Source organism: Bos mutus, chromosome 3, assembly GCF_027580195.1.
Source record: "Bos mutus isolate GX-2022 chromosome 3, NWIPB_WYAK_1.1, whole genome shotgun sequence".
Lineage (NCBI taxonomy): Eukaryota > Metazoa > Chordata > Mammalia > Artiodactyla > Bovidae > Bos > Bos mutus.
The window spans coordinates 100,007,675-100,021,454 of record NC_091619.1 but is presented as its reverse complement, the minus strand read 5'-3'; the positions used below and the strand labels follow the sequence as shown (position 1 = coordinate 100,021,454).

Here is a 13,780-nt window from a genome sequence, read left to right as displayed (position 1 = left end):
CTCTCAGTAGTGGGGCTCAGTTTCCTCACCTGTAAAATGGGGACAGGGGACTTCCCTGGTGGTCCAGTAATTAAGACTGTGCTCCCACTGCAGAGGGCATGGATTCTAACCCTGGTTGGGGAACTAAGACCCCACATGCCACATAGCCAAAAAATTTAAAAATACTAATAAAATAAAATGAGGACAGTCCTGACCCAGCAAAATGGTTCCCAGGATTAAGTGAGAACACCATCAAGGTGAGAGGAAAACTTCCACAACTGGGCCTGGTACAGACAGGTATTTAGTAAACGTTAGCCAATGCTGTTGTTACACCCCCACACACATTCTGGCTCCCTCTTACTCTCTGCATCCTGGAACAGAAGGGCTCAGTGAGTTGCTGAGAACAAAGGCAGAAACAGGCAGCTCAGTTTTCCAGCTTTTATGAAAATTAATAACATTAATAGCTTACAGACATATACATACATACACACTGCTATATACATGGTCATTAAGTTATTAATTAGTCTCTGTATACAACGTTTCTACATTAGTGTTCCAGGCTAGGCCCAATCAGTCCTTGGCATATTCACAGTAGCAGTCCCTGGGCTTGGCCCCTAGGGTGGTCACAGGGAGGCCGGCGGCTGATGCCCGCCCCATGATAGGCACAGGAGGTGTCCTGGGTCACTTACTATGAAGTCTTTAGCTCCCTTCCTGGCATCTGGAGACCAGCTATTCAGGGAGCAGCCTACGATGAAGTCTTTAGCTCCCTTCCTGGCATCTGGAGACCAGCTATGCAGGGAGCAGGCAAGCGGGCCTCGATTCCTCGTGTAGCCTGGTGACCCAGGCCCTGTATATAGTGGCTTCGGGCCATCCAGTAGGTACTAGAGGATGCTGGCCAGTTCTGTAGAGTCTGTGTCAGAGCAGCCTGAGCTGCTGGCCTCTTCCCTGCAAGAACCAGAGGAGACAGGTTGGAGGAAGCATCCTTACTCACCTGCTTGTTCCCCGAGGGATCTTGGCTCTGCAGGCTTAGCTGACTGCCAGGTTAGTCTAAATCACAGGACAGTGCTTGTTCACTCCCACTCTCAGCCCAGAAACTGCTGAGGTTTGTTCACTGTTCCTGCTGTCCTCAAGGCACCCCAAGTTCCAGTACTACATCCTGGCCTGGGCGGGTTGATGAGCTGGCATAACTCACTCCACCCTGCTCTCTGGTCTTCACACTGAGGTCCTGCATGCCAGGAGAGCCATGAAGAGTATGGGCTCTGGAGTTAGAATACAGGGGCTCAAACCCCAGGTCTGCCCCTTATCACTTGTCACACTTCTGATTAAGCCTCACTTTCTTCATCTGCAGAGTGAGAATCACAGGAATCTCTGATGCCCAAGGCTGTTAAGATGACCACAGGAGATCAGGAGTACACTCTCTAAAATGTAAACCGCCTTAGGTGACAGGGATTTTTGTTTGTATCATTCACTAGACCAAGGCCTGGCACACAGGCTTCCCATATACGTACTTGATGAATGAATAAACGTAAAACCAACTCAGCATAAGCAGACAGCAAAGGGCTCAAGAAACATTAACTAGGAGACTTTCCCAGTGGTCCAGTGGTTAAGAATCCACCCTCCAATGCAAGGGGATGTAGTCTTTAGCTCCCTTCCTGGCATCTGGAGACTCATCGATTCGATTCCTGGTTGAGGAACTAAGATCCCACATACTGAGGGGCACCTAAGCCCGCATACTGCAACTACAGAGGTCCCATGCCGTAACTAGAGCAGCCTGCATGCTGCAACAAAGATTCTGTGTGCTGCAACTCGATGCAGCCAAATAAATATTTTTTAAAAATAAAATAGTCAAAAAGAAGAAAAGATACATCAACTGCCATTGTGATGAACTGGCAGAGGGGAAGGGCAGAGGAGAAGCGGTGGAGGGGAAGATGTGTGGGAGGCAGATCCGAGCTTGGCAGCTCCAGGAGGTGCTTTTCAAGGGCTTAGACTGGATGATGCTCTTTTGTCCACCAACCATCCCTTGCCCACTCACCTCAGAGCCTGCAGGGCCTTCTTGTTCTGCCGCCGCTTCTCCTCATCAATGGGGTACAGCTTGAAGAGCAGCAGGCCTATGAGGATGAGGACTATGGGAGCCATGGTCACCAGCATCTTCAGCGTGAACTTGACACGTGCCGGCTGGGAGCAGCCACGGGTCTGGTACCCGGTGAAGCTGTGGGGCCCAGTGGTTAGGGGAGTGGTGAGGAGGGGGCACCTGGGGCCTGCCCCTGCCCAGCATTACCCAGACCCCCACCCCACTCACTCCAGACTGAGGGTGGAGATGCCCAGAGAGACTCCAGAGGCAAACTTGGTGAAGAAGACGTAGAAGGAGAAGAAGATGGGCTCGGTCCCGTGGATGTGGGGCTGCTTCAAGTGGAAGTCATCAATGACGTCGGGCAGCATGGACCTGCACACAGGGGTGGCGGCCATGAGCACCCTCCCACCTAGCAACCCCAGGCCTCCACTAGCCCGTGTGGTCCAGGTCAATAAGAGCGCTCCTCTGGGAGCTGGCAGTTCTATAGTACACACACACAGTTCAGTGATGAGATGGCAACTTCATGTGAATCAAAAAAGAAGGCCTCTTCCTCTGAGATGAAGTAGCCCCACATGTAGCTGCTCAGCTGGGCAAGTAAAGTACAGGGTTTGAACCCCCATTTCCCATCCTGACTAGGTGTGCTCAAGCAGTTCACAATCTGTACAATTGTACTGGGAGGACCTGCCCCACTCCCAACCTGGACCAGCAGAAAGAGAAGTTCCCACAGATTCTCCCTAAGGAGTTTCAGAACTGGGGAGCTGGGAGGCTGGGGAACATACCAATATATATATACCAATATATATACCCCAGCTGGGAGGCTGGGGAACATACCATATATATATATATATATATATATATATATATACTTACCATGGTAGTAAGAAGGCAGCTGCAACGCTGATGCCAGCTGCCACAGCCACCACGTATGTGACAATCAGATTACTCTCCATGAGGGCCACCAAGATGAGAAATGGCACTGCTGACTAGGAGAGTGGGTGTAGGAAGATGAGTCAGCTGGGGGGCTCCCAGCAGTAACCCCCAGGCCAGCCCAGGCCCTACCCTTTCAGCCCCACTCACCGAGATTCCAATGTACACAGCTGTCTTTTTGCCAAACCGGGTTAGGAACCACTGCCAGATGGGGATGGTGACTGTGGCTGAGAACTGTGGAGGGGCAAAGGGGTGAAGAAGTGGGTTAGAGCCCTGGAATCCCTCTTGCCCTTCCCAGGACTCCAAAGGTGCTGTTAACCCTGACCAGGAGCAGCCAGCTGCCATCACCTGGATTGCTCCACGGCAGCTGATGGCTCTTCAAGGAGCTAGGACAAAGTCCTGATCTTATCTGCTGCCCTCTGAATACAGAACTCCAAGTTCTGGCCTCCACATCTTTGCTTTCGCTATGCTTTCTACTTGAACATCTAACCCCAATGCTTTCTTTTTTCCCCAGTGTTACTAAGATATAATTGACAAGAACATTGTACTAGTTACTAGTTCAAGGTGTACAATATAAAGATATTTTTAAAATATTTATTTGGCTGTGCCAGGTCTTAGTTGCAGCACGCAGGATCTTTTTTTTTTTTTTTCCTCCCCATAGTTGCAGCATGCAAACTCTTAGTTACAGGATATTCTGTGGCGGCATGTGGGAGCTAGTTCCCTGGCCAAGGACTGAACCCAGACCCCCTGCATTGGGAATGTGGAGTCTTAGCCACTGGACCACCAGGGAGTCCCAATAAAGATTTGATATATGTACCCAAACTCTTTCTTTCATAGTCCTACCTAAGCCACTGTAGGTCAGATCCAAATGTTCTGAGAAGCCTCCCTCATCCCTCACGATCTTGGCCAGTCTGGGAAATATCCTCTGGCTATCCAAAGAACCATCTCACTGCCTAAGCCCCTTCAGCCACCCTTGGGGCCCCACACGCACCATGATTGCCAGGAGCAGATTCTGGAATTCGTTCCGAAAGCCCAAGGTGTAGGTACAAAACAAGGCAAAGTTCCCTTCCACCAGCTGGGGGCCAGGACGGTGTAGCAGGAAGAAAGACAAAGAAACAGGTGCTGATGGAGCTGAGCCTCGAAGACTCTTTGCATGCTCGGGGGACCTCTGCTCACCCCACCCCCATTCCACCTGTCCCTCAGGCCCTGTCACATTCTAAGGCCTATCCCATCCCCTATTGCACTCCCCCATCAGGCTGAGCATATCAGAGCCCCACTCACCATGAAAGCCAAGGAGGTGAAGAGGAAGCCGGCAATAAGCTTGATGTACGGCCCATGGCTCATGACCAGCCGGAGGCCCCGAAAGAAGGGCATCTGCTTGGTCTGCTGAGTCTCGTAGGATTCTGGGGGCCAGAGGGGACAGTGAGCAGGAGCAGAGGCCCCTCCCCAGAGTCTGAGGCCCAGGCAGAGGGACAAAAACTGCCCCATGATGGGGCCTGTACCCCTCCCTGGGACCCCTCACCTCTCTGTTCTCGCACGCCCAGGATCAAGATGACAGCACAGATGACATAGATGGAGGCAATGACTCCTGCCGCCAGCAGGTATGCATTTTGCTATAAAGCAGGTAAAGATCACATAGAGACACAGTCAGTCTGATTTCATCCCAGCTCCCAGCAGCTCTACTCAATGACCTTTGATCAGTCCCTTCTCTGGGGGCCTCTCTGTCTCCATCTGTGAAATGAGAAAGTTAGCTTGGGCCTACTGCTGCTTCTCAAGGCTGGAACAAGCCCAGATGAACTCTAAAAAGGCCAGGATGTGGAGTCTGAAAGCCCACAGTTCAAATCTTCCGAAACCTAGTTTCTGCAACTCACTAGCTATATTACATTGGACAAATTATTTAGCCTTTCAGTGCATCAGTTTCCTTATCTGCAAAGTGGACATATTAAAACTGTATGTAACAAATGCCCAACAAATTACCAACACTAGCCATTATTACTATTCTGAGGATAACTGCAAACCCCATCATTCCTCATCTTCCCCCATCCCTGCCCTGCCAAGAACTCACCGTTTCTTTGATCGAGGTGGAACTCTGCGTGCGATTGACTGTAGAAGCATTGGCATCCGGGATACAAGGCGAATCTGCTTGGCCCACGATCTGCCCCTGGATTGCTGTGCCCAGCACTGTACCTAACACCTCCACGGTCATCCCTGAGCAGAAAAAAAGGTCCTTTGGAAGGGCCGCATGGCTTGTGGGCCCCCAGGGAGGAACGTCAGATGGATAGAAGCCCCAGAAGCTCTAGCCCCAAGAGATGGAAACAGCTCCGGATGGAATGGTTATAGATGGCATCTTGGCTTAAACTTGTGGCCTTGCTGTGTGACCTCTGCCTGGTCCTTGTACCTCTCTGGTCTCAAGAGAGCAATCAGTTATTTTTTAGTATGGTTTCACACCTTCTCCCAAGAGCAGAGAGCTGAGCCCAAAAGGGAAGAAACATGGTAGGAGAGTCAAGGAGTGGGGGACTCTGGGTGCCTGGTGGGTGAGATCAGTGGGCGGGGGAAACTTACGATAGGCAGTGGCAGAATCACGCTCACTCTGCTCCGTGCTGATGAACATGGTGAGAGCTGAGTAGGGAACGTGGAAACACTGGCATGGAAGAGAGGCCCTCGGCCAGTCAGACGATGGACAGACAGATGTGGCTTTGGGCACCAACCCCGGAGGCCCCAGGGACTTCCTTCCCCCTGCCCACACTCACCGTGACCAGCGTTTCAAAGAGGCAGTAGAAAAGCAAGTACCACAGGGTCTGGCCCTGGTGGAAGTCGGGCACGAACCAGATGAGGAAGTAGGCGATGATGGCCAGGGGGGTGGAGAAGGTGATCCTGAGGAAGGGGAGAGTCTGAGTGGGAGCTGGATGCCAAAACCCCAGGATTCGGGCCCGGCCTGGACTCTTCAGCAGCCCCACAGGGTGCCTGGTGGGAAGGAAATTCCTCCCTCTGGATCCACCCACCCCAGGGTCTCTGGGAAGGTACTGATGGCCAACCCTGGAAGGGCAGACTGAGACAGGGTTCTGGCCTACAATTCCGAGCATGGAGCAGGAGGTCAGACCCTTCTGAGTCTTGACTGCCTCTCCCCAGGGGTTAAGGCTCTAGACACAGGGGCTTTCTATGGGCTGGGGGATGAGAATGGAGGCTGAGACTTTGGGGAGAAGAAGCAGCCCCAGTGCTGGGGTTCTCACCATTGTGTGTACACACGGGGTGAAGGAAGGCTAATTCCAGGGGAAGATTTCCTTCTGGAGCGGCCACAAGGGAGGACTGGGCCCCGTGAAATAACTATAAGCAGGGTTGGGGGTGGCAAAGGTCTGCCTCCCCACATGTGAATCCCATGGTCCAGAAAGATCCCACATGCCGCAGAGCAACGGAACCCACGCCCCACTACTGAGCCTGTGCTCCGCAACAAGAGAAGCCTTCCACCATGAGAAGCCCATGAACTTCAGCTAGAGAGAGGTCCCTGCAACTGGAGAAAGCCTGTGTGCAGCACCCAAGACCCAGTGCTGTCAAACATAAAATAAATAAAATCTTAAAAAAATAGAAAAGGCAGCTGAGAATCAAGGCCATGGAGACCCATGGTTAGAAGGGCCCACAATTCAGGGATCCAGTTCTGGCTCTACTACTAACTATTAATAACTTGGTCTTGGGCAAGTTATTTACCTTCTCTGAGACTCATTTTCTCATCTGTAAAATGAGAGTAGTAAGAACACCTACCTCACCTTCAACATTTACTCAAGAAATATTCAAGTGCTAACTCTGAGCTGAGTGCTATTCTAATGACTTGGGATGGATCAGGAAACAAAACAGACAAATCACTGCCCTCATGACATTCACATGCTAGTTGGCAAACAAAAAAAAATAAACATAAGATATGTACTATCCAGCCTTAAAAAGGGATGAAATTCTGAAACATGCTACAGTATAAACCTAGAAGTGACACAGAAAGACAAATCTGGTATGATCCCACTTAGATGGGTCAGATTCACAGACAGAAGACAGTTGGTTGCCAGGGGCTAGAGGGAAAGAAGGAATGAAGAGTTAGTGTTTAATGGGTACAGAGTTTCAGTTTGAAAAAAGTTCTGGAGATGGTTGTGCAACAGTGTGACCATACTTAATGCCACTGAATTGTACACTCGCAAATGGCTAAAATGGTAAATTAAAAAAATTTTAAATAGTGTATTTTATCACACACACGCACAAAAGCTACATAACGTATTAGATGGTAATTAAGTATTATGGAAAATAGAAAGCAGGCTGAAGAGGATTAAGAGTATGGGGGTACAATCCATAGCCAAGTGGCCTGAGTTGCCCTCATTGAGAAGGTGACCTCTGTGCCAAGATGAGCGGGAGTTGGCCTTGCAGAGCTTGCAGGGCAAGGGTGCTCAGGCCGGAAATGTGCCCCAGCAGGTCTGGGGAGTAGCAAGGAGGTCAGGGGGCTGGAGTATGGGAGATGGAATTAGGAGATGGACTTGGAGAGGAAAAGGGATGCCTGGGCTCTGCAGGCCACTGTAAGGACTTGGGCTCTGCGTCATTGGGTTGAAGTAGTTAATATTAAAATGTAGACCAGCGCTTGGGACACAGCGCCGTGATTATCACACCAGGAAAGCCCAGCAGGAGACTTCAGGAGCTGCAAAGCCCTGGGCTGGGACTCCGACCTCAGGCCCAGCCCTGCCACATCTGCCACGTGGCCCTGCTGACACCCTGCCCCTCACTGGCGGCCTTGGGAACTCCAGGAAAGCGTTTGTCAAAGTCTTCCTGGTCTGAAAAGGAAGACCTAAATGCTGACTGAGGGCAGGGGCTGATCTGAGGCCTAGGAGGAGAGGGGCGTCCCAGGGCTCATGAACCCCTGGAAGGCCCAGCCTCTTCTTACACTGGAAGGAGAAGGGTTCCCAGGTCCTGACAGGTATGGATGGAGAGTTGGGTCATGTGTATTACATGGCAGCCTTCAGCACGCACTCAGATGGGGGTGGGGGACCACGCAGATATTGCCAGGAGGTCCCACCCAGACAGCTGAGGACATGTCCAGAGACATGCATCAAATCAGAAACCAGCCCTAAGGGCCCTCAGCTACTTCACCAAGTGGGCTGCCACACCTGCCCAGGCAGGCAAGATGGCCTCGGATCCTACCTCCCACAGAGAGGGCTTCCTCCCCTCCCCCTGCCTCACCCCACCCCACCCCTCCTCTCCTGTCCCAAATCCTCCCAGAACAAGGGCTGCTCTGGCAGCCCTCGCCAAAATACTCCCGTCCAAGCAGCCGGCCGCTGAGGAAGCTGAGGAACCAAATGTGACTGAAAGTAACCCGGGTTACTGCTGCCTCAGGCTGGCCCGAGTGGCTGCCTGCCATTGGCTGTGCCTCATGAGGAGATGTGGCAGCGGAGCCCCGCCCCCCACCAGCTGCCAGGGAGGCGGGTACAACGGACTGCGGGTACAGGCGGGTACAGGGCCCCTGAGGCAGTCTCAGGGGCCGGCTCCCTGGGAGCCCCAGCATCCTGCGCAGGTAAGGCAGGCTCTCCTGTCCCCTGGCCACAAAGCCTGGATCAAAGGCCTCGACCTGGGCCTTCGCCAGGGGCTGGCGGGGTTTTGGAGGGAGGGGGGCCTCGTGGGAAAGGAAGCTGTGGGTGGGGGGGCAGGGACTGTGGGAAGAGCTTTGAAGGCCTTGAAGGCCGGAGACCAGGTATGCGCGCCCCTGGGGCAGGAAGGCGCCCACTTGAGCGTGGATGGGCCAGAGATGAAAGGGGTATGTCCTCCTCCCCCCCCAACCACCAAGCAGGATGTCCTGGAGGGAACCAGAGCTCCGGCCTGTTCGCCTGTCCCTTGTGCCTGCCTTTGCCGTCTGATCTGTGGCACCACCTCCCCCAACCCTGCCTCACAGTCTGAAGCTGAGGAGTGTAGGCTTTGTATCAAAGGAAAAGGTCGTTCTCAGGGCCCAAGAAGCCAGAGGTTATGCACTCCCATTCTCGGTTTTATCATCCACCCATACCCCACCTCCAGGAGCCACTCTGCAGGGGTGCCCAGTTATATATTACTTAATGTGTCAGGCACTGTTCTAAGTACGTTATATGCTGTGTGTGTGTATTAGTCACTCGGTCAGGTCCGACTCTTTGCAAACCCATGGACTGTAGCTCACCAGGTTCCTCTGTCCATGGAATTCCCCAGGCAAGAATACTGGAGTGGGTTGCCATTCCCTTCTCCAGAGGCTCTTCCCAACCCAGGGATTGAACCCACATCTCCCGCACTGCAGGCAGAGTCTTTACTGTCTGAGCCACCAGGGAAGCCAAGTACATTATATATTACAAAATTTAATTTTCACCACAACCCAGTGAGGAAGATATAATTATTATCTCCACTGTGCAGATGAAGGAACTTGAGGCTGAGGAGTTAAACTGTCTTGCCCAAGGTGGTACAGCTATAAGTGGTCAAGTTGGTATTAAAACTGAGGCAGGCTGGCTCCAGAATGTAACCTTTCAACCGCTATAGGAAGTGATGGAGTGGAGAGGTTAGAATTCCAGTTTCATGGAAGGGAAAGGACCTTGGGGAGGAATGGGGCCTGAGACAGGGGAATCTTCTCAGTCTAACAGCTAGACCAGCCTGAACTGGCAAGAGTTCCAGTGCCCATGACTGGTCCAGCTGAGGCCCTGCTGAGGCTTTTGCCATCATTCCTTCTTCTCACCTCCCAGTCTGACAAACCAGAGGGAAGAACCATGGGGTAGCAGACACACCAGAGGCCCCGCCTTCTACCACCGTGAAGGAGCATCTTCTACTCACCAGGGCATGAGGCGGCCCAGGCGGGTCCAGGGAGATTTGCTAATGCAGAAGCCCACCAGGGGGTCTGTGATGGCATCCCAAGCTCGGCCCACGAATAGGATGATGGAAGCAGAGAAAGGATCCACCTGGGATGAGTAACAGGAAAAAGATGACTCCCTCTTCCTTCATCTGATGGGCAACCTCAACCCTCACTGATGGGCAAAAGCGGGGGTCCCTCCCCACTTCAGCCAGGCCATTAGGACCCTGTACTGCTCCTACCCAGGCCTCAAGCATCATCACTTGCCTTGTTAATAATGATAATAACAGTCACCCAATAGCAGTGGTACTGTGTGTCTCCTGAGAAACTTTGCCAGGTCCCCCCTCTTCTGTCCTCCCCTCCACTGCCTTTGAAAACTCATCAATTAGACTGAATCCAGATTGCATTTCCTTGTCTCCCTCTCACAAGCCCCTAACCACCTGATGCCAGAACGAGCATTTGAGGGACTTCCCTAGTGGTCTAGTGTCTAAGACTCTATGCTCACAATGCAGGGGGCCCAGGTTTGACTCTTGGAGGGGGAATAAGATCTCACATGCTGCAACTAAGTGTAACTAAGACCCAGTGCAGCCAAATAAAAGCAGAGATAGCATTTTCTGGGTCACCACAGTGGCCCTCAGTTTTCCCATCTGTATAATGGTGTATGATCCCTATTTTACAGGGTCGAGCTCTATCTTGGATGTGGAAAAAGGATTAAATAGAGTAGGCTGTTACCATCACTACCCATTAAAGTTATACCTCTACCTCCAGAACTTCTCAGCTTATAGACAATTTTTCTGGACTCTTCTTTATTCAAGGCTCTGCTATTACTATCACTATTACTATTACTCCAAGAAGATGGAGAGGACTTTCCTCGTCTGACTTTTCTAACTTTTTACATTTTGACAGGGGGTTAGTCGTATTTGCACCCAACTTAGGACCCAGGGCATGGGAGTTGCTTGGAAACTAGCTACTTAAAGGGAGTCATTTGTCCTATCTGGGGCTCAGGGTTCCCCATCTGTAAGCGGATACCACTAAGATGCCTTGTTTGCAAAGTCAGAAGTTACATGCAAAAGACAGCCGGTGTGTGCACCCTGAGAGCCTTGGCAGTTTGGCCTCCCACTCTTGCACCAGACAAGGTGAATTCTCAGGATGCCAGGCTGCTGGCCGAGGAGCCCTGTGACACCCTAAGTACCCTGTGAGGGCCCCTCTGTCCACTTGCATGCCTCTGCTCCTTAGGTGAAGGTGGGATGCACCTCATCCACAGGCCTGACAACATCCACCAATCTCCGAGCCAAGCCAGCTGACTGCCGTCCAACTGGGGACATGGTGTGCCAGTCTCTTCTAAGAACGTCAGAGCGGGCTTTATTCTCTCACACCATTGCCTACCCCTCCAGGCTCTGTTGCTTTTGCCAGGCAAGGAGGAGTTGCCTGACCTTGCCAGCTAAGACTCCTGGGGCTGAGAGACTCCCCTTCTGGATACTCTCCAAAGCCTTATTTCTACTCCACTGTGACTCTGAGAGGCAGAAGTGGAGGGGTGCCTAGTCCCATTTCCCAGTTGAGGGGAAAAACCCTAGCCTAGAGTCCGTAGTCTCTCCCACCTTGGGATGATGGAGGAGCCCTAGGGAGTTCAGCTCACTCACCTGAGCTACATCCAACAGGTAGATCTGCAGGAAGAACCCCAGGGCACATCCCGTCACCTGATACGGGGCTCCCCCAACTGCATAGCATAGTTTGTTGCAAATGGACAACTGTTTTTTCTTCTTTGGTTCCTTCTGGGAAGAAGAGGAAAGAATGAAGAGACCTGGAGACGAGACTGGCCTCCATTGTAGAACTTTCCAGAGCCAAGACCATCCCTCTAACCAACTCTGCCAGGAAGGATAATTCTGCCTTGCCCTGTTACCACCCAGGGAAGAGTTCACTTCTCACAAGAAAAGAGAGGTCTTCTCTGTTTTTAAAAATCTGGAAAAGGCGAATTCATACTGAAGAAGTAGCCCCTAAGCCACCTCACCCCAACCCCAGATCATCAGTGCCCCATCCCTTAATGACTCCCCCCCTCCCCAAGGCCTCAATCATGTTTCTTTCCAAGTTGAAGGGGGAGTATGCTCCAGCAGTGAACCTGTCCCCACCTGGCACCAACTGCCACAACCTGAAAATCCTCTTGCTGCCAAAAGCTGCCTAAGCCCAGGCCTGGCTCCCGCCATAGTTCAGAGGGTAGAACCCACCTGCCTACTGGGTGAGAGCTCTAGAGATCTTTAAGGGCCCAGCCCAGTTGGCTGTAGGCACAGCTGTTCCTTCCATCTGTCCCAGAGCCTCCCTGGCCCCTGGAGGCAGCCAGACCTTCAGGCAAACCCAGGAGATGCCCTCCCCTACCTCTCCCTGTCCCCCTCCCCCAGTGCCCAGGGGATCTTGTTGTGGGGACTGGGGAATAGGGGGTAGGAAAGCCTCTAGGTGCTGGGTTGGGCCCTCTCTGGGTGGGGCACTAGGGAGGTTAAGGTTGCCCAGGGAAAGTAGATTACTCATACATTGCAGCAGCATTAATTGCTTACCCAGGCTCCTTCCAAAGATCGGTTAATAAAATTAAAACGAAAAGGCAGTCACCTCCCAGGCAGATATATTGCCTGGGATCCCTCTCTGGGGCCGCCTGATGTCACTGGGTCCTTCATTACGTCCAGAGAGCTGGGAATGGGGCCGAAAGTCAAGACAGGCAAAGCGCAAAGTGTACTCGCGGCCGATACCTACACTCACACAGAGCCTACAGGATGCGGCTCCTTTAAGAGCAGAGCTCTTGTTTTATGAATGAACTTGATCCGCCCTCGCCCTCGCCGAAGAGTTGAGAAGCTAGCGTAGGATGTGGGGGTGGGGAGTAGGCGGATGAGAGATGGAGGACCAAGGTGGGTTTCCCAGATTTCTGGGGTCTCCCTGCCGTCTAAGGCAGCAAACTTTAGCGGCTGATCACAGAGGAACGGAAACCTGCTAGGCAGAGCCGGGCACCACGTGGAGCTGCCTGTAAGGCTGCTCTCCAGAAATGCCCAGAGCTGGGGTGGGCAAAAGGGGGGCCTGGCGCCTACAAACCTTTTCCATCACTCCCCGCCTCCAGGGCACCCCCAGAGCTCTCTCCTGCCTCTGAGTTCTTCTGTCCCTGGCTTAGCCCAGTGTGTCCCAGAACCAGGCTATTCCCGCGACGCCCCCATCTCATCCTGGCCCCCCATCCCAGACCCTCCATCTGGGGTTGCGGGGACCTCACCTTCACCTGGACCGGGCGTTCACCGGCTTGGAGGATGCCAGTGGGCAGAAGTCCCGCGGCGGAGCCGCTCTCGGCGCCCTCTCCTTTGGCCATGACCCGCGGGCCACGCCGCCCGGGGACCGGGAAGCCGGGATGCTCCTCTGCTCCGCGGGCCTCCGCTCCGCCCGGGCTCGCGTTGTAGTTGTAGCCGCCGCCGCCACTTCGGTCGCCGCACACAAGTTAAGCCGGCAGGCGGCTGGGCGAAGCACTCTCTCCCCTGCACGCCCCCCGCGCCTCTTAAAGGTTCGTCCAGCCCTCTCTGATCTGGCCAATCCTGGAGCTTTGCTACCCCGCCTCCAGCCAATCCTGGAGCGCGCCGGTCCTCCCGCCTGCCCAAACCACCCGGCCTGCTAGCTGGTGCCATCCAGCCACGTTCTCTAGTCCGGAACCCGTATCCGGCTGCGCGTGCTCCGCGCAACATCGGGGGAAGGCCTGGAGACCCACCTGACACGCACGAGGAAACTGAAGCCCAAGGCTAAAAGTGACCTGCCCACGGACCCCCAGAGTGAGTTCTCCCAGAGCGAGATCTACACCTCATGACTTCGAACCCGCAGGTCCAGGAAAAGTAGGGGCTCCAAAGCCCACTGCCCCCTTTTAACTTCTGGAATCAAGTCGAGTATGTAGCGCTGGCACTTTCCTAACCGACGCCTCTCTCTCTTTCCCCAAGATGGACTATTTCTTCTTGTGGACAGAGGCA

The 13,780-nt window shown here is 53.1% G+C and overlaps 1 protein-coding gene across 3 annotated transcripts; it reads right to left on the bottom strand.

Moving 5' to 3' along the window:
• Window positions 1–403: 403 nt before the first annotated feature.
• On the bottom strand, window positions 404–13,293 carry MFSD2A (MFSD2 lysolipid transporter A, lysophospholipid). 3 transcript variants are annotated; one of them, XM_014481170.2, is made up of 14 exons: window positions 13,045–13,293; window positions 11,441–11,572; window positions 9,785–9,909; window positions 5,728–5,851; window positions 5,540–5,618; window positions 5,043–5,185; window positions 4,500–4,590; window positions 4,259–4,380; window positions 3,969–4,052; window positions 3,128–3,211; window positions 2,921–3,033; window positions 2,279–2,422; window positions 2,012–2,188; window positions 404–924 (listed from the first exon to the last, which is right to left on the bottom strand). In XM_014481170.2, exons 1-14 carry the CDS (start codon window positions 13,135–13,137, stop codon window positions 861–863), a joined length of 1,575 nt encoding a protein of 524 aa, XP_014336656.2. In that variant the 5' UTR covers window positions 13,138–13,293; the 3' UTR covers window positions 404–860. The 3 variants fall into 3 exon arrangements, with proteins under 3 accessions (XP_014336656.2, XP_070221131.1, XP_070221139.1); XM_070365030.1 differs by having other exon boundaries at window positions 11,441–11,569; XM_070365038.1 differs by having other exon boundaries at window positions 13,051–13,293.
• Between the last annotated feature and the right edge of the window lie 487 nt (window positions 13,294–13,780).

Coding starts and splice junctions, on each gene's coding strand:
- MFSD2A (XM_014481170.2), bottom strand. CDS start 13,137: ATGGCCAAAGGAGAGGGCGCCGAGAGCGGCTCCGCCGCGGGACTTCTG. Junction 11,573..13,044: donor AACGCCCGGTCCAGGTGAAG/GTGAGGTCCCCG, acceptor TCTTCTTCCCAG/AAGGAACCAAAGAAGAAAAA. Junction 5,619..5,727: donor TCTTTGAAACGCTGGTCACG/GTGAGTGTGGGC, acceptor CTTCCATGCCAG/TGTTTCCACGTTCCCTACTC.